The sequence below is a fragment of the Telopea speciosissima genome, chromosome 1, assembly GCF_018873765.1.
Source record: "Telopea speciosissima isolate NSW1024214 ecotype Mountain lineage chromosome 1, Tspe_v1, whole genome shotgun sequence".
NCBI lineage: Eukaryota > Viridiplantae > Streptophyta > Magnoliopsida > Proteales > Proteaceae > Telopea > Telopea speciosissima.
Genome location: NC_057916.1, coordinates 35,599,451 through 35,619,676, shown reverse-complemented (window position 1 = coordinate 35,619,676; position 20,226 = coordinate 35,599,451). Strand labels below are relative to the sequence as shown.

Genomic DNA, 20,226 nt, shown 5'->3' with positions numbered 1-20,226 from the left:
TGGCTATTCCAAGTTCGGGATAAAAAACTCCTGCGACCAACAAACCAGGCAAGTCCATTGTGAAGTCAGTGAGAGAATCAACATGAAGGTGGTGAAGTATAGGTTGATGAGGTGTGGGGTGTGCATCAAAAAAGGATGTGTTAGTTGAGGGGGGAGTTAAATTTAGATCAGAGATCCAACGATTAACAAAATGGATGACCATTAAAGGGTCAGCCTTAAAACCATCATTTAGGACTTTGTTTTGTACAGAACAAACAGAATAACAAGTTATAATAAAAATTGAAAAAAAACCAACGAAAAGATTATTTGTTCATTGCCCTGGAGCCAAAAAGGGATGCACACAGACAGATGAGCGAGGGAGCAGATAAGTGCTCAGTTCTCAATCCAAGGGGGCCAGAAGCCCAGATTCGCTTAGTCCAATCACAAGATAGAAAAAGATGCCAAAGTGATTCCTTGTGAAAGCCACATAATACACATGAAGCCTCGACATGTATCCATTTCCAAAGCGAATATCTAACAGGGAGTCCTACATTTAAGATACGCCAAAAGAATATTTTAAATCGCAGATGTAAGTTGAGTTTCCAAAAAAAATTCCACCATTGGCTAATCAGAGGATTAGGCAATATAGAGGGTGTTAGTTGTTTAGCAGCTAATTTGGTGGAGAATTTGCCATTGCTAGATAAAGAACAAGTCCAAGAATCATCACAACAGAAAATATTGATTTAAAGAATACCATCAACAGATTGAGAATCAAACCAAGAGTTCAACAAATGCCAATTCCAAGAAGAGTTAATCATGAAATCATTAACTAAAGATAAAGATGATTGCTTAGGGGGGTTTAGGGTTGGAAGATTACTTGTGACACCTGGTATCCAAGGATCAAACCAACAAGAAGTTGATTTACCATTCCACCCCAACCTTGTTTTGTTATTCTTGAGTGGTGAACAATAGCTCATGGAACATCATTAAATGTTTTGTCAATAAGTTGTGATACTTCAAAATCTCACCCCTATACTACTTTGATTATTGTTCATTGGAAAGGTAATTTACCTTGACATTTTCACCCCAACAAAACCCCACCAACATGTGGGTCCCATATTCCCAATAATCCCACACCACCTTCCCTTCCAAACAAACGGGGCCTTAGGGATACGTAAGTTGAGAAAAAGTTAGTATTTTTTTCACCTTCCTTTATTTGGTTGACTTTAAATGAGATAGAGGAGGAAGAAGCACTCTAATACTCTGCAACATCGTCAATCTTCTCATTGTGCTTTGGCACTTCATTTGCACACGAAAGAGTCGAATTCTCAATGGCTTTAGAGATTTGTTCTTCTTAATCGGAAAGTAATGGAGTTTCACTCTCAAATCATAGAGAATATCCCTAATCTTGATACCTCCTTCAGAGACGCTTTGATTGGCTTTGGCATGTGGAGAATCAAAATCAATAGTCATTCAAAAAAAAAAATAGATTCGGAAGGCTTTCTAGCAACGACTATAGTGTCAATGACATTACTCTTTACAGATGGAGAATCGAAGTCTATGATTTTAGAGAAGGTAGGGTTGAAAATAAAGGTTTCCAGTAGAGGCTATAATTTGGGCGGTGACATGAGTTTTTATAGTGGATAATCAAAATCGATGATTCCAGTGAAGCTAGGTTCGAAGGTCTCGTTGGTATCGACGTTGTCGCAAGAGGAGAGCTTGCAAAGGCAGCGTCTACCTTGGATTTGGACCTTGGAGGGTTTATTAGGTTTGGTTAATCGACCTGAATCCTTGCCTCTGCATGCATGCACGTACGCACACAAACACATACAATAGAGTTGATAAGAAAGTAACAATTTTCACTTCCTCACCTAGACATCCAAACACTTCATTTCTCGAACAATTTGGAAAAACTATGAGACTTTTTTCCCACACTGTAGCATTTCACCCCACAACTCCTCCGCCAACCAAAAGTTGTAATGGGATTCAAGTGCCTTAACGATAATGTTAACTCTACAAGGATGTTTTACCAAAAAAAACCTCCACAAGGATGATCCAATTAATATTCTTTGTGCTTTTCCTGTGTATTTCCAATGGTTCTTGTTTTTTTTTTTTCAAATATGGTACAAGTATTTCAAAAAAGAAAAAGAAAAAGAGAAAAGTTCTCTTGAGGGACATAGGGGCCACACCCAAACACAGTTGGGGTGGGGGGGGAATGACCGCCCCCTGAGATGCCAGCATGAGCACTCGCATTAGCTGTCGAGGACACGTGGACACTGCGCTCCCCCCCCCCCTTTCAAGTAATTATCGAAGCAATATTACTCCAACATGTGGGTCAAATTTTTTTAATAGAAATGATAATTTCGAATTGAGTTGAAATTCAACCCATATATTTATTTTCTCTTAACCATGGAGATAACACATCCACACAACTTGGAAGCCAATAGACATCATTATGTGACAAAAAACATATGGAAGCCCTTTGACTACTGCACACACAGAACCATGCCCCCTTATATACATATATTGTTTATACCATATTATATATCTTTTATTACATTTAATTAAGGGAGACGGTTGGGTATGCCGCCAACTTTTGGTAACTTAGTGGCATACACCAATCACAGGGCTGAACACAAAAAGGTAAAGAGTTTTTTCCAAAAAGAAAGGAGAAAGGATGACAATGCTAGGCATGCCGCCTTCTCTTTAATTAATAAACCCAATTTTTCCATACGTTCATGTAGAATGACATCTTAATAAAGGACATCTAGTCACACCATGCAAATGATCAATGGGGTTGAAAATTTGTGGACAAATAAATCCAAGGTCCCCTATCCACATATTATATTTCAACCCAAATGGAGATGGCCATGTGACAAAACAAACCATCGAAAAATCAACGGCGTGCATGGTTGTAGAGAATTGAGAGGTGCACTGACATACATAGTACGTATATGATGGATTTTTTAGTCTAAAATTTGACATATGGTGTAACCAAATTTTTTCTTAGCTATTGAATGGTTAGAATAACCACATTATCCTTTCATGTAGCAAAATTAGGTGTGCCAGTAAGAAGATAGCATTCTAGGTGGGCATCTAGTAGACTTTTGCATTAAATCAATAGTTGTAGTTTGATTTCAAGTGTACACCTAGCCCATAGATTATATGCTCTCAAACACCTCAATTCGGAGATTGAGGGCATCTTCATTGTCACAATACAAATTCAAAATAAAGACGATCCCATCTCCAATTAGAGGGAGAAAACTCAAGCCATGTTCTTACTGATGGTTATGGTATAAAACTCAAGAATCATCTAACTTGTTTTTCTATTTAAAATATTCTTGTTATTTTAATACCCAAATATCTTTAAAATAAGAAATTAAACCTTTCATATTTTAACCCAATTTTTTTAAGAAGAAGAAATTTTCTTTTCTACTTTTTTCATGAACTGCTCTCATAGGCTTCATTTGGTATGCGTTCTCAAAACATGTTCTCAGAGTAGAATGGACTGTAGAACATCAAGAATACAGTTTGGTGTACATTCTCGTTGTGGAATCTTGAAAAATTCTCAAGAACTAACCTTGTTCTAGAATGAACCCCCCCCCCCCAAAAAAAAATTAAAAAAAATAAATCCCAGTCTACGTTCTTATTCTTGAGTGTCTTTATGTCGTCGAGACTTTAAAGAACATGACGAAGATCGATACAGAGACGAGGATCATATTGACGCAGAGCTAAGGATGTGGAAAGAAGGAAGAGCTTAAAATTGAAACAGAGGTTGTTATGTGCCTAATGGGGCTCGATCTAGTGTATGGGCGTAGGATTAGGTCAGCCTAGTATGGGATAGGTTAATAAAGGGCTTGATTTAACGCGTTCCATCAGCTCTGGAGCTTTTGGCATAGGTCAAGTACCTAACATTTGGTATCAGACCCATGTTCCTTATCATTGGTTCAAGTCACAGAAAGGACTACCTACTGGACCTAGCAGAGGTCAAGATTTTTGAGAATCAGAAGGATGCTGAGGTGGCAAAAGCCAATGAATTGGCAACGAAGAAAGCTAGGTGGGCTCAACAATCTCTATTAGCAGAGGTCGACCCCACCTTCTATCAATATCCTTCGCGACTCCAAAGCCTGAAAGACAAGCAAAAAATTTATATTTAGGTTTTATATACATCTTTTAAGACCTGCAAAAATGAGAAGCAAAATGGCCATGAACAAAAGCCATTGCGGTTAGCAGACACAAGACCAGTGACTATTGTTGTTGCTAGCAGAGTCCGACGACTTCAAAATGTGGACAGCAGGTTGGGAGCCCACTCTGATACCACATGATAACATATGATCTTTGTTGCCTTCTTTGTGACGGATCCTGAGGCAAAAACTGATCATTGGCAGGACTAAAAATTATTGTAATGTACAAGGGGTTTGGGACAAACCTCCTTGAGGTCGCATCTGTTGGGTACATTCTATACCCTAATATATGTTCTAATATAAGTCTACTAGAATAAGGAATCAGGCTGTGGTGGGCCCCACTGAATAGAGTACATCTATCCTAAAACCCTAGTCTTTCCTATAAATACTAGTTGGAGGCAGCAACCTGTTTATTCCAAAACTTGATATGCAAGGTGTATTGTTTTAAGCAACCTTGTGCTTAAACCCAAAACCCTAACAATCTTAAAGTAATAAAAAAAATTTTTTGCTTGTGCGATCGGCTTTGGATTTTGGAATCTCGTTTCTGGCTTTGCTTGTGCGATCAAGCTTTGGATTTCGGAATCTCATTTCTGGTTTTGCTTGTGCAATCGATTTTGGGTTTCAGAATCTTGTTTCTGGCTTTGCTTGTGCGATCGACTTTGGATTTCAGAAGCTTTAACAATCTGCAAAGCCTTTATTTGTCAAAAGGTTTTCTCAACTCTTTGGTTTTATCAAAAGCCTTAGTCAAAAAGGAAGTTTGCAGCCTTTTCTATTGTCAGAAAGCTCCTTTCAAAGCTTTTGATTGATTAAAAAAAAACCAAAAAGAAGGAAGTCTGCTGTTCCTTGTCTTGTCAGAGAGCTTTTAGTAAAGTTTTTTGGTTTGTGAAGGGTTGCTCTCACATTTTTTGAGAAATCACATTTTTGGTTTGTGAAAGATTGCTCTCACGCTTCTTGAGAAATCACATTTTTTGTTTGTGATGGGTTGCTCTCACGTTTCTACAGAAATCAGTTTAGTGTTTTGTCTTCAACTCTTTTGATTTGATTGTTTAAAAAAAAAAAAAAAAAAAAAAAAAGAAGAAGAAGAAGAAGAAGACAGAAAGGAAAATCTTCTTTTGTTAACCAAGCTTTTGTCAAGGTTTTGGGTTCGGTCACCATTAGCGACCAGCACCAGCTGCCAATGACCAGCGCCAACGCCAAACAAAATCAGATCCCCAGCAGCTGTGTCTGATCTATCGTATCATCCACTTCTCCTCTCACCAGGTGTGATTGTTCTGCTTTAAATATTTTTTTTTAATAAAAATATATAGCAATCTTGAGATGGAGAAACATGTCGTTCCATTTGAGATGATCAAATTGAAAACTTTGAGTGGATCTGAGTTCAATGCATGGAAACGAAAGACTCAGTTTGGTCTAAACTATTTGAATGTGTTCTATACTATAATGAGTACTTTCAAAGACTGCATTGATATTGAAGAATCTCAATGGGTTAGTGATGAAGACTTTTGCAAAGATTATTTTGCTGAATTTCTTGTCAGATAGACTTACAGAAACTTACGGTAAATTTTAAAACTACAAAGGAGATCTGGGATACTTTAGACGCCCAATTTAAGAAGGAGGAGGAACTATTCAAAGGTCACTTGATAGATAAGTTCATAGACTTCAAATTTCAGGAAGACAAGGCAATCCTCCCTCAAGTAACTGATCTTGAGAATTTACAGTCTAAATTAAACCTAGAAAAAATACCTGTTTGTGATGTATTCCTAGTTGGAGCTATTATTTTTAAATTACCTTTGAGTTGGCATTCTTTTAAAACTGAGATGTATAGAAAGAAAGTGCAAGAGGGGTTAGATGATTTCAAGCGATTTATTAGAATCGAAGATGAGAATAGGGCTAGGAATAACTTGGAGATGGTTAAACAACAACAGTCAGCTGCTAACATGGTTACACATCCTAAGAAATTTCTTAAGAAATCCAAGCCACCTAAAAGTAAACCAAAGCAGTTGGAGGCCAAAAAGACTACTTTAAAAAAGAAAGGCAAGTTCCACAACTATGGTAAGTGGGGTCACTATGCATTTGAGTGTAGACACCTAAAAATGGAGATTTTGACACACCAAAGAAGGAAGTCCACATGATGGTGGATAAGACTGAGCCTACAAATTTTGTTGCCATGGTTGGAAAGGGTGAGGCCAGATCTTCTTCAGATTGGTGGTTGGATTCTGAAGTAACCTGTCATGTGTGCAACAACAGGAATTTGCTTATTGACAAAGCCAAAGTAGTAGAGACGGTTACAGTTCCCAATGGAGCATCAGTGGATGTGACTCAGAAAGGAACTGTACATCTGGTCTTGTCTTCAGGTAAGACTTCAATTTTGAAAGATGTTAAAGTAGTTTCTGATTTTGGAAAGAATTTAATTTCACTTAGCCTATTATGTGATTCTGGCATATGTATTTCTTTTCATGGTGGTAGAGTAACTTTGTCTGTTAACTCTCATTATTTTGGTTGTACTAATTTAGTCAATGACATGTATAAATTAAATTTAGAAATGAGACAATTAATCAAGTTAGTTCAAATTTGCTTATATTGCAGATTAGGATATGTGAATTATAGGAAATTGCTCAAACTAGCTAAAACTCATAATTTGCCATTAGACACTTCGATTAAATTTGACAGCTGTGAAGTGTATGCTCAAATCAAAATTATTAAAAAACTTTTTCGTTCGGTTTCTAGGAGTACACAACTTCTTGAATTATTACATTCTGACCTTTGTGATTTTAAAAGTTTCACTACTAGAGGTGGTCGAAAGTATTTAATTACTTTTATAGACGATTTTTCTAGGTATTGTCGTATTTATCTGTTAAAATCAAAAGATGAAGCTTTTGAAAAATTTAAAATTTTCAAGAACCGAGTAGAAAATCAGTTGAACTTAATAATTAAAAGACTTAGAAGTGATAGAGGATGAGAATATAAATTGTCAGAGTTCAAGGAATTTTGTGCTTCTCAGGACATAATACTTGAAACTATTGTTCCTTACTTGCCTCAATCAAACGACATAGCTGAACGTAAGAACATGACGTTGACAGAAATATTAAACTCCATGTTATTGACAGCTGTCACCCTGCTTGTTATTGAGGAGAAGCAGTATTGACTGTCAATCACATTCTAAATAGGTTATCATACTCTAAGTTGACTTCTACTCCTTATGAAATTTGGCGTAACCATCTTTGTAGATTTGACACTCTTAAAACTTGGGGCTGTATAGCTTATGTAAGGATACAAGACCCTAGGAGACCTAATGTGGGAACTAGAACCAACACTTGTGTGTATCTAGGATGTGCAGAAAACAATGCTGTAGACCGATTCTTAGATCTCTGAACCAATGTGGTGATAGAATCTAGGGATGCTGTATTTTTTGAAGATAAATTTCTCAAAGATAAAGGCATGACCTTATCAGGTTTGACAGGAATGGTTACAGAATCACCTTTGGAATCTGAACCAATTGTTTCTGACACTCATCCCATAATGCTCCCTGAATCAGAGTCTAGACGTGTTTCTACTAGGGATCGAGTACCCAAGAATTTTGGTGAGGACTTTGTGACTTACCATTTAGAGGCTGATCCATCCAACGTTAAGGAAGCGATGAGATCTAGGGACTCACTATTATAGAAAGAAGTCATTGATGAAGAAATGAGCTCTTTAATGCAGAATAAGACCTGGCAGCTCGTTGATTTGCCTACAAGGGCTAAAATGATAGGTTGTAAATGAGTTTTGAATAAGAAACTTAATCTTGACGGATCTATAGCTAGGTATAAAGCACGCTTAGTAGCTAAAGGCTATACTCAAGTTAATGGGATAGATTATTTTGATATCTACTCACCAGTCCGTCACTTGGCTACGATAAGGATTCTTCTTGCTTTGGCATCTATTGAGCACTATGTTATGCATCAAATGAATGTGAAAACGACTTTCATTAATAGAGACCTAATGGAAGAAATCTACATGAACCAACCTGAAGGGTTTGTCATGAAAGGTTTTGAAAAGAGAGTTTGTAAGTTGAATAAATCTCTATATGGTCTTAAACAAGCACCTAAATTGTGGCATGAAAAGCTGTTGTCGGTATTGAAAACGTCCTTAGTTCCTCGATTCATTCCGTGGTGTGAAATCCATCATTGGCTAAATAATCATTTGGTTATGTCATTTTGGGCTTTGCCTTTTGCAAAGTTATTGCATTATTTTTCGAAGTTTGACAGAACAGTAAAGAGCTTTGGTTTTCATACCAGTAACTGGGATAAATGCCTTTACTTTCGGTTTGTGTCAAATAAGGTTACGATTATTTGTTTGTATCTAGACGACATGTTGATTCTTGATTCTGATCATTCTGTAGTGAGTGACATTAAAACAACATTGTCCAAAGAATTCGACATAAAAGATCTTGGTGTAGTAGACACCATTCTTGGTATGACAGTAAGTTCTATAGGCAAGGGATCACTCTTAGCTAGAGTCATTACATTGAGAAACTACTTTCCACATAGGGATACAGTGATTGCAAACCGATTGAGACACCTTATGACTATACCAAACGACTGAAACCTATTACAGGTGACACTGTGAATCAGTTGGATTATTCTAGACTGATTGGTAGTCTCATATATACAATGAGTTGTACTAGACCAAACATAGCCTTTACGATAGGCATACTAAGTCGATTCACTAGTAACCCTGGCAAAGAGCATTGGGATGCTTTAATGAGACTCATGAGATACCTTAAGGGTACTCTATGGTATGCCTTACACTATGCTTGACATCCTCCAATTTTAGAAGAATATTCTGATGCATCGTGCTACTTAGATTTGGGAGACAGTAAATCTATCAATGGATATGTCTTTACACTGGGTGGAGCAGCTGTTGCATGAAAATCCAAGAGATAGACTTATATTGCTCTGTCATCTATGGAATTGAAACTTGTTGCTCTAGCTTCTGCAGGAGATGAAGTCAAGTGGATCAAAGATCTGATTATGAATATTCTATTGAGAAATTTGAAGTTAAACTCTCTATCTATATTCTGTGATAATCAAGCTACAAAAATAATAGTTAATAACTCACTCTTTAATAGAAAGAGGAGGCATATCAGGCTGAAACAGGTCATGCTGAATTATCTGACAGAACACGGAATCATCACTTTGATTGTCGTGCAATCAAAGGATAATATGGTAGATGCTCTTACAAAGGGACTGAACAAAGATTGAACATTCAAAACTACGAGGGAAATGGGATTAAAGACCTTTTAGACAGGTCTTAATCTAATCCTATGTTATTTTGAATTATTCGAATATCATCTAGCCATAATAAGCATTTGTGACAATTTTACATATTTCAGATAATTTGGTAAGATTACTAAGTATGGAGGTTTGTAAAACCATTCCAAAACTGATGGTGTAGCAAATTTCTATATGTTGTTTCCTTGCTTTATTATTCCACAAAGAAATATGAAAATTTGTTTTGATATGTTTCGTTGATATTATGCTTGTCTTCCAGTCCTTCATAGTATGATGTGTCATTCAAAACTTGATGATACAACATCTATGATTGCTATGACGATTATAATATTCCAAAAGGAAACATGATATGGTCCTTATGAAAGAGACTATATAGGGTCTTGTTCTTGTATAGAAACTTGACGATAATGCTTGTTATTTGAATTTTGATTCATTTTCAGCCATTATATGAATTGTACTAAGTTCTTCTTGTTGAACTAGATATTCTTATATCTTTTTGCAAATGATTGAATTCATTTTTCTTACAAAATTCATATTTGATAAATTACAGAGGATGACAAAGATGGAGGAGAACGTTTAAATTTGGATCTCGATGATGATGACTTACTTGATGAGTAAAGTCATTAAGGATTGCAAGGATCTTTTTATTTTCTTTTTTAATTAGTTCACTTGCATGTGGAACTTCTAGATGTTTGTGTTTCAATTCGATCTAAAACTCAAAGGTTTTTATTTCTTGAAGTTTACTTTATGATCCGTTAAAGTTTTAAATATTCTGTTTATTTGATTCAATATTTCATTTGAACAATGTTTATCTATTCTTGGTGTTGACTATATGTAGAACATAGGAGGAGATTGTTGGGTATATTCCATACCCTAATATACGTTCTAATATAAGTCTACTAGAATAAGGAATCAGGTTGTAGTGAGCCCCACTAGATAGAGCCCATCTAACCTAAAACCCTAATCTTTCCTATAAATACTAGCTGGAGGCAACAATCTGTTTATTCCAAAACTTGATATGCAGGGTGTATTGTTTTAAGCAACCTTGTGCTTAAATCCAAAACCCTAACAGCATCATCCCAAACATCTTACTAACTCTGCAATGTGCTTGCTGCCTCCTTTGATTTGCTGCAAATCTTCTTCACAATCTAAAGATTGTAACTAAAAGGGAAGTTCTGGCTTCTTTGTTTCACAGGCACACAAAATAATAAAGCTTCAACTATGTCTTACAACTTATATAACCTCCCACCTCCTAATGTAACTTGGTCTACCAACAATTCTAATTCAACAACAGCTAGTAACCCTAAAGAAAGGTATCCTGCTTCATTTGGCCCCATTTTTAGTTTCTTTCAAAATTTTCATTACAGCCTTTTCATTTATGACTTGTGCGGAATCCAATTCCATCCATCACAATATTCCATTATTTGTTTCCTCTGTAGAACCTCAGTTTCAAAATTGATTCCAACTTGGAGAAAAATGGGGTAAGCGCAGGGAACCCTTTACCTTGCAACCATGGTTGCAATTCTCATCCGAATGATAACACCGTTAAGAACTTAAGCCTCTTGGCTCAAACCCAGTTAAAAGCAAGTACCAAATTACCTGCAAGCATTTTCCTTTTCCCTAATTGCTATCTTCTATTCTTTGCATTCCAGTTACACGTCACTGAGATTGGTGAGGAGAAGGTTGCCTAAGGAATCAAAAAGCAGTCAGCAAACAAACCCTTAATGAACCTCAATGACATAAAGGCCCGTCATGAGCTCTTCATTTGGGCTTCACAACAACCCAGGTTCAATTGCGCAGAGGAGATTGGGCAAGAGTTGCAGAGAGGGGATGGTTAACGGTAAAGAGGAAGGTGGGGGTGAAAGATGGTGGTGGGGCAGAGAGTGTGGAGAGACACCGGAGAGATGTTGCAATAGTGGGATGCCATCGGAGGGGGCTGTGGCCTGTGGGTGGGGAAGCTAGGGAGAGGAACAGAGGTAATTTAAGAATTTGGAATTAGTAGGAGAGAAAGAGAGCTAGAGAAATCAGAAAAGAAAACGTGAGTAAGGAAGTTTGAGCAAGTATAAGATAAGTATAGGGAAGTGAGAAATTTTCCCTTGTTTTTAGCTCAAACAAACATCTGAATTCAGAGATTGAGCGCAACCTTATTATCATCATCTACCCTGTTTTTCTGTCTCGAATATTTTCTTTTTTCTTAATACCCAAATATCTTCAAAAGAAGACATTAAAATTCTTTTTATGAAAAAAGAAATTGATATTTTAACCCATAGATTAATAAAAAAGTAAAAAAAAAAAATAAAAGCAAGAAAGAAAACTTTCTTTTCCACTTTCTCCATGAACTGATCTCATAATTTTCCCCTGTTCCCCTGCCTCGGCTTGGAGCATAATCATTTATTACCCATTAGTGTGGGTTTAATTGGTTACAGTGGATAAACAGCCACAGCCGCAAAAAAACAGATCTAAATCACTAAAAGTATACATAAGTTCACATAAGAAAGCTGATTACAACCAGTTTGTTTACATAGACAGTAATACTTTCATCTACGCAAATGTGTACTTGGGTTTGGTATGTACCAAATATACAGCTTCAGCTCTCATATCTTTGGAGCCTCCCAGCTCCCAACTTCCAGGCCGTTACCTACACAAAAATGGCGAAAAGATTTTGCAGATTAACCAAACAGGGGGAAAAATAAGAACAAATCAATCCTGTTGGGCTGCACTGGAATCGACCATAGATAGGCATCACATGGGATGGCAATGAGGCAGTTTTAAGTTTGACCTGGTGCACAGCCCCTGCACCTAATGGTTAAGTTATACTATGACTCTTATCAGATCATGTTAAGTATGGTGTTTGAAAAACCCCGGGAACATATCCCATCTGTCATGCCTACGGGTACACTGTTTCACATACCTTGTAAGATTGGCGAGGATCATGCATGTTTCAATAGGGCAAAGTGGTTCAGGTTGAGCAATATCAGGTGTTGTACTGGTGAAACCCATCCTAATTATAGAGTACCGAGACAACCAAAAAAGAGGGCAGGGTTCAAGACAGTCTTCCTGCTTACATACACATTTTTCTGATATAGAACACTTGAACACTTGAGTTTTCTGGGTAAAAACAGATTTGAGTGGCTCAAAATTTCCACTGGTTTCCATCAAATAGCTCCTATATCTCTAGACAACTAAATAAAGCCAATAAAATACTATTGGCACCCCTCCCCAATAATTTTAAGTTTAAACTGGTTCCAATACATAATAAAACATAGTAATTAAATAGGGGAGATGTACTAGAAGGATCCATGATCAAGAAAGCTTACCATCTGGGTCAAAAAAGAATACTTGCTTTGTTTTCCCATCGGGCTGGGTCTTCTGAAAGACTTCAACTCCTTTTTCCTGCAAGACCAGTTTTAATTCAGCTAAATCTGTCTAGCAAATAGATACAAACAAATGATACATCCAATAGTTAAAGTGCTTCTACCCTGAAAATTAGAGGAGCTAGAGGGAGGGATATGCCAGATCAGAATATTATCCGCAAGTACAAAAAAGCAGGAAAAAAAGTCAAATTGCTTGAGCCCTGTTTGGTTAGAATTAAAGCGAAGGGACACGAAGTGAGAAATTTTTCATTAGTAAAGTGAAATGAAAAAAATAGAAAGGAGCTTTTCAATGTAGCCTTTGATTGAAAGTAAGGCAAAAAGTTATTTTATTTTACTTCACTTTCACTTCATTCTAATAAGGACCAATAACAGCCAGAAAGGCCTTTCACATACTTGGGATCTTTCTCCACAAATTCAACTGCAGAATATGTGGACTGAGTGTTCTCAAGTCACCAATTTTCTAGAACAAAAACATGATGTAGAAACAATAAACAGTACAAATGCACTGGCAGCAACACAATCCCATCTATCAAACTGGCCCAACCTATCTGCTGCAAATAGAACTTGAGGAGGGACTAAAGATAGGTTGCAATGTTATAACATTACATTGATTTCCACAATCCTTGTCCTTGCAAGAGTTGTAAAATATCCCATCCAATCCAATGCAATGCTTATTACCAAATGAAGGATGAAGAACTTAGTCCATCAATCCACGTAGGTGATTCATTGAATCAGAGCATTCATAGTTACATCAGAAATCAACACTTGATACATAAACCCCATTGATGCAATCATTGCTCCAAAAACCATTTGACCCAGATGATTGATCCAAAATCCAACCCTGCTTTCATAAATAATTAGCTAGTGTGCATGCATCAAAACTGAGCTTCATAGAACCAAATGCAGCTAGGCTCCCAGCTGATTGCGATACTTTCAACTTTCCCTACAGATCCATTTGGTAAAGGGAAGTGAAATCGTCTTTGAAAAGAAAAAGGAAAGTTTTGTAATCATGATTGTGAAACCTATTTAAAACTCTCATCATATGTGGTAAATATAATTTTAAAAAGTAAATTTTATTTTATTTTTCAAATCAAAGGAATTTGAGCTAATTACACCTCATGTGAGGTGATGATTATTAAAATTTTTATTTTAGTATTCAATTGAATTCATTTCCCTTTCCTTTAATTTCCTTGTACCAAATGGAGCTTACACGGCATGATCTACCCAAATTTCGTTGAATGTTCTCATTTCACCTCCTGAAATCGAGAGCTTGCAAAGAGATGTCAGGTCCCCTAATTGGCTTATTATCTTCAGAAGACAAGCCTCCTAATAATAGGCTTACTATCTCCAATCTCGGCAATCTAATTTTATCCGAGAAAGTTTCAATATTGTGATCTCTAAGAGTCGCAACTGAAGAAGTACACTCCACAAAGAAGAAAAGGTAATCACAATCAGAAATTAACAAGCTCACCTAATAGAATCATCCATCTATCGAATGCCGAACAGAATCAGAAAGCCATTTTAGAACCATGTATTAAGGAATAAAAGAGGGGGAGGGCAATCCTCGCATTGCTAATAAAGAATATGAAATTCTAAACTAGCTGGGTCAACCCATTACATTAATCCTCAGATGGATACAATCCCAGGAACAAACTACATAAATCTTCCGCAGTTTTCCGCATGAAATAAAGAGAACCGAAAGGGAGAAGGAAAAGAAGAGTTACCTTCAGGGTTTGAACGAAGGAATCAAAGTTGGAAACGGCAAAACAGATATGATGACCTCTTGGGAGATTTTTGGGGTCTGCGATCGGCTCCGTGGAGCTCAAAGGTCCTTCTGGGAGCCTCGACTCCGGGTTCCTCTCAATGAGGTGTAGAGAGAAAGCAGGGGGAACCCTCAACCAGACCACCTCAAATTCACTAAACTTAGGGCTTTCGATCACCTCAAATCCTATTACCTGCACCAAGAAATTTCAGAAGAAAAAGAAACCCCAGTAAAATTGGGGAATTTCCTCTAAATCTACAGAGAAAAGAAAGAAAGAAGTTTAAAGCAAGAAGTACCTCCTGATAGAATTTAGCTAGGCGCTTTAGGTCTGATGTTTCCCTAGCTATATGATGTAGAAATACTCCTTTCGCTGCTGCCATTTTTCCTCTTTCTTTTCTCTGGCTTTCTTTACACTTTCGGACTATCTCAGTGAACCAGAATGGAATTTATAGGGACTAACTACTTGGTTTCTTGCCTGTTCTAGATAACTTCCAAGGAGGATCTTTGTTGGGGAAAGATTATTAATGTCCATTAAAGTGGAATCTTCAATTTGTACAAATGGAAACAAAACAATTATAACACGTCTCATGCATGCAATCTTTTGGATCTTGGACGAGCTCTCTCTATCAGGCAGTGTTGTGAAAATTGGAATCGGGGATCGAATCTGTCAATGTCGATTTCGATCCGAATCTTCCAAAATCTGGTCAGATGGGTCAGAATCGGCCGAATTATTCATAGCCGATTCGACCGATTCCATTTTTTTTTTGAAAGTGGCTCAAAATCATGGTGATTAGTCACTAGCGGATCACATAACTAACTAATCCAATTCTTGAAATAAAAATTGGGAGAGGGTTCTCTGAGCAAGCAGCATAGGAGAGTGCATCAATGAGGTGTGACGGAATGATATCGTTGTCGTATAGAAGAGGCCAAAGTGATTTAATGTGAAGAGGAGAGAAGGATATAGAAGATGCTAACATACTCTCTCCCGATAAAGAATTTTTTTTCCATTTAAAAATTTGAAGGAAAGATTCTTGTTGTAACCAAAGTTGGTGAAAAAAGAAGTTGTAATCCTATTTTTTTTAAGGCCAAAAGGTCGCAGCACTCAAGCACTGCCATTCTAAAATAGTGCTAGCAGCGCAACATTTAATACCAGCCATTGATCTACTTCAAGGCTTATATGAGCTGTTGATATGGTAATAGTTAATCAGAGTCGTTCATTGGTTGCAACCGACTACTTGATGTTTTGGTAATACCCTCCCACCGTCTGTTTGGATGAACCTTAGCTGTGACCTCCTACTCGTCTTTCTCCGTCGGAGAACAAATCGTAGCTCCAGCATCGCACTTGCCATTCTTTCTCTTTCCTCTTCAGGAATTTGGCTAGATACCCACCACTTGCAGCAGCCGCTGCAACCTACCACTGGTCTGCACCGTCTTTATTGTCTCAGTCACCGCCTCAGCCATGGCCCGTCACCATTGAAGTAGAATTGCAGAGATCAGTCAGTCGCCCTCGAAAGGGAATCTGAACCGAGCTTTATCATCGTCACTTCTCATCATCATGGCAATGTTACTCTTTTCTTATTCGTCTCCGTCTCCTCCTCTTCTGCCGGTTGCAGCGGAACTAACGCGCAACACCTCTGCAACCCCACATATGGTGATACCCAAACCAAAAGGCTCTCTAGTGCCTAATTCTTCCTTAAAAAACTAACCAAAATCAAATCTAATTTTATTATTTTTCCCTTTTTTAATTAGTTTAAGAATCATTCCATTGTGGTGATGCTGTAATGTTCCTTCCCTGATTTATTTTGAGATTGTTGTCGGTCTTACAATTAAATGGGTAGGGTTTCTTTCTCTCTTTTAGTGATGCCTTAAAGATCAAGAAGTTAGGGTTTCAAATCGACTGCTGTAATTTGAATTTCGAACCTCTAACTCAAGTTTATCAATCCTAAGATTGAACACTTCTGCAGAGGTTTAAGAAATTGATACTTACCAATGACTTTGGTCAGGTGACTCAGACCAAGTTTAAGGATTAGACGGTTCGAACAACATCAACTAAACCACCAGGTGGGGAAGGGTGCTATGGGTGCGACGGGTAATGCGAGATGGCTCGCGGTTGGTGAGCTGTTGGGGTGGATTTGCAAGTGAGGTAAGAAAGGGGGAAGTTGGTGGGATGGGGTTGCGGGATAAGGCACCGCAGGTAGGGTGTAGGGTAGAGCGGAACAGGGGGTCATCGCGGGGACAGGGGAGGGTGGAGCTGGGCGGAGGCGGTGGTGGGGTTGCAGAGGTGTTGCGCGATGGGGAATTGCGAGGCTGGGAATTATGGGGTAAATAACCGGCTGTGTCTGTAACAACCGATAATAGTTTAATGGAAAGGTAAATTTATCGACAGTTTAGATTACGTACTATTAGATCAATGACTCATATTGACTGAAGCTCTGCCATCACTATTTTAGAATTACCACTTGCCCTTTTTTTAATCCTTTATTGTAACATATTTTGTTTTTTAATGAGATAAAATCGTGCCACTTTTCATGTGTACTTGAAAATTTTACATGATAACGACACTGATGTAACATTACATTACTTTCAAATAATTTTCAAAATTTTATATCCCTGAAAATAAGGTTAGGAATCATGCCGCCATGCCGCCAAAGTTAGAGTTCATGCCGCCACTTTGGTTACAACAAGATGCATCCAAACTTAAAAGTAAAACAAAAGTATTCTCTCATGGATGATGTAAGGTGGTACAAATATACCTTACACTAACCAAAAAACAACAATAAGAGCTCTATCAAGCCATATTTTAAAACTACCAAAATATAATTGCTCAAAACCATGCTGCATAGTCACTAGTGGATCACCAATCCGAATAAACTTGAAAACAAAACAAAAATATTCTCTCATGGATAATGTCGGGTGACACAAAAGTGTCTAATGTTAACAAAAGGATGAAAGATTTTGTGCACAGCTATGTATGCATCCAATTGTGACTTTAACAGTCAATGAGGATGAATGGAAAGATAGAGCACTAGTCAAGTGTATACACGACCATGCAATAACATTAGCAAAGTCTCCCCACTAGAACCTTTCGGTGAATATTTATTATGAAATGATGATTTCGTAACTCTCATCACCATTTTTTACAATTATCTACTTGTATGTGAATCATGTTCACCCCTACCGCCCCCCCCCCCCCCCCCCCCCCACACACTCACACGCACACACACACAAACAAAAGAAGAAAAGAAGAAGATGATGATTTTACTCCCTTGAAGTAGAATGAGAATATAGAATTCAACTCAGTCAATGTTGCTTTTCAAAATTATTGAGAACATTCTCACAAAAAAAAACATTAAATAAAATGGCAATTAATCATAACTTCCTCTAATTAATTTTGGTATTTTCTTTCCTTGTCAACCATGATAATGTAGATTTTGCATTGATAGAATTTCAAGGATACAAATTTTGGGAAAGAAACCTTCCAACCTTATAACATATATCTCTACTTGCCAAAAATTATGTCTTCACTACCAATGATCTCTGCAAGAACATAAGAAAAGTCATTACCGCCCTTGTTTTTCAGATATAAATATATTTACTTTTCAAATATAAGGGATTTGATTGCAAAGTAAGTAAAATTTAAAAATAAATTTGAAATACTATTAAATTAATGAAACAATCATGTTAGGTAACTATTACCAAAAAAAAAAAAAAAAATCAGATTTGATTTAATTTCACTTCTCTTTCCTTTATTTCCCTCCAGAGAGAGTATTAATGAGATCCGAGTTCCTTAACGCAAAATGCTAATCACACAAAATGATCCAATAAATTTATCTTTTATCTCCAATGGTCTTTAATTTTAAGGTGCAAGTATTTCAAGTAATTTAAAAGCATTACTCCACACATGACAATGTCTAAAAATCAACCCATATTTTTTGCACTTTTAACCATGGAGGTAATACATTCACACAATTTGAAAGCCAATAGACATTCCTATGTGAGAGAAAAATCTATGAAAGCCCTTTAATTATTCAATTTTCCCACTTTACCAAAAAAAAAAAAAAAAACTATTCAATTTTCCCATAAATATGTCTAAAATGTAAATTTGTAGAGAAATAAACGTACTCAAGGTCCCTTATCCACATGTCAAGTTTTAGTGTCATTGAAAAAGAAAGGTTGAAAAATCTAGGACTATTGAGAGGGTGCATGATTGCGTAGGATTGTGAGGGTTGCATGAGAATACAAGAGTGAAGTCTTTTTTAGCAAAAATGTTGAAAATCCTGTGAAAAAACAGCTTTGTGACCTTTTGCATATGAGGGAAATGTCCCCAAATTCTCTCATCTAGGTACTATTCTCTCAACTAGGTACTAAACTTTGTCACTCCAGATCTAAACATAAGAACCTAAAAATTATGGTTGACAGAATTAAATCCAAACTCTCAACTTGGAAAGTCAATTTCCTCTCGTTTGCTGGATAAAAAATTCTTATCTAGTCTGTGTCCCTTAAAAACTTGTTTGGAATTGGACTCTATGTATAATCGTTTTTGGAACAATGACCTTAGTGATAAGAAAAAACTTCATCAAATTGGCTGGGATAAAATTTGTTAACCTAGGTCTCATGGAGATATTGGCCTCAGAAAGTCTGAGACCCATAATAAAGCCTTGATTTTTAAGTTAGGGTGAAGACTTCTGTCCGAACCATCTTCCATTTGGGCATTAGTGCTTAAGGCAAAATACTTCCCCAAGCTTTCCACTTTTCACCCAAAAATAGGATCCAAGAAGGGATCGTGGACTTGGAATAGCATTGCTAAAACTCTCCCAGTTCTCAAGCACATGGTTTCAAGACAAATTGGGAATGGTCAGACAACTTCTTATTGGTATGATCCTAGCTTGGATACTAGATGATACAGGTAATCACTTACCACAAATCCTTTCTCAAAGTTCCAATTTAAATTCTATAATGAGTTCATGCTTAACACAAATTGGAATAGGCCCCTCTTACAATATTGCTTTGCTTATCAAGCTGTTACAAATATTTTTTGAATTAATATTTCCAATCATGATGATCTGTGGAACTGTTATGCTTCAAAAAATGGCAAATTCTCTACCAAATTAGCAGCAAAACAAATGACAGAAGCTAATTTGACTAACCCAATGATTATCCAATGGTAGAGATTTTTTTGGAAACTCAATTTACATTCTCGAACTAAAAACTTTTTTTTTTGTGTGTGTTTTAAATGCAGGCCTTCCTGTCTGAGAGGCTATTTCGAAATGGATGCCCATCGAGCCTTCATGTGTTTTCTGTGACTCTAACAACGAATCAATTTGGCATATTTTTCTATCTTGTGATTGGACTAAGCGAATCTGGGCTTCTGGCCTGCTTGGATTAAGAACTAAGCACTTTGCTGCTCCTTCTCTCACCTGTCTAAATACATCCTTCATTGGCTCGAATGCCATGGACAAACAATCTCTATGCTGGTTTTTCTCAGTTTTTATAATTACATGTTATTATATTTGGTATGTAAGAAACAAAGTTATCATGTGTGATTTTCAGGCTGACCCATTACTGGTCATCCATAATGTGATTAGATGGATTTCTAACATGCAATTAACACCACCATCATCTGATTCACCAATGCTTTCACCACAAAACACACA

At 37.0% G+C, this 20,226-nt stretch overlaps 1 protein-coding gene across 1 annotated transcript; it reads right to left on the bottom strand.

Annotated features, from left to right (window-relative positions):
* Positions 1 to 11,797: 11,797 nt before the first annotated feature.
* On the bottom strand, positions 11,798 to 15,030 carry LOC122649033 (lactoylglutathione lyase-like). Its single transcript, XM_043842383.1, has 4 exons — positions 14,869 to 15,030; positions 14,535 to 14,765; positions 12,754 to 12,829; positions 11,798 to 12,074 (listed from the first exon to the last, which is right to left on the bottom strand). Exons 1-4 carry the CDS (start codon positions 14,950 to 14,952, stop codon positions 12,031 to 12,033), a joined length of 435 nt encoding a protein of 144 aa, XP_043698318.1. The 5' UTR covers positions 14,953 to 15,030; the 3' UTR covers positions 11,798 to 12,030.
* Positions 15,031 to 20,226: the final 5,196 nt, after the last annotated feature.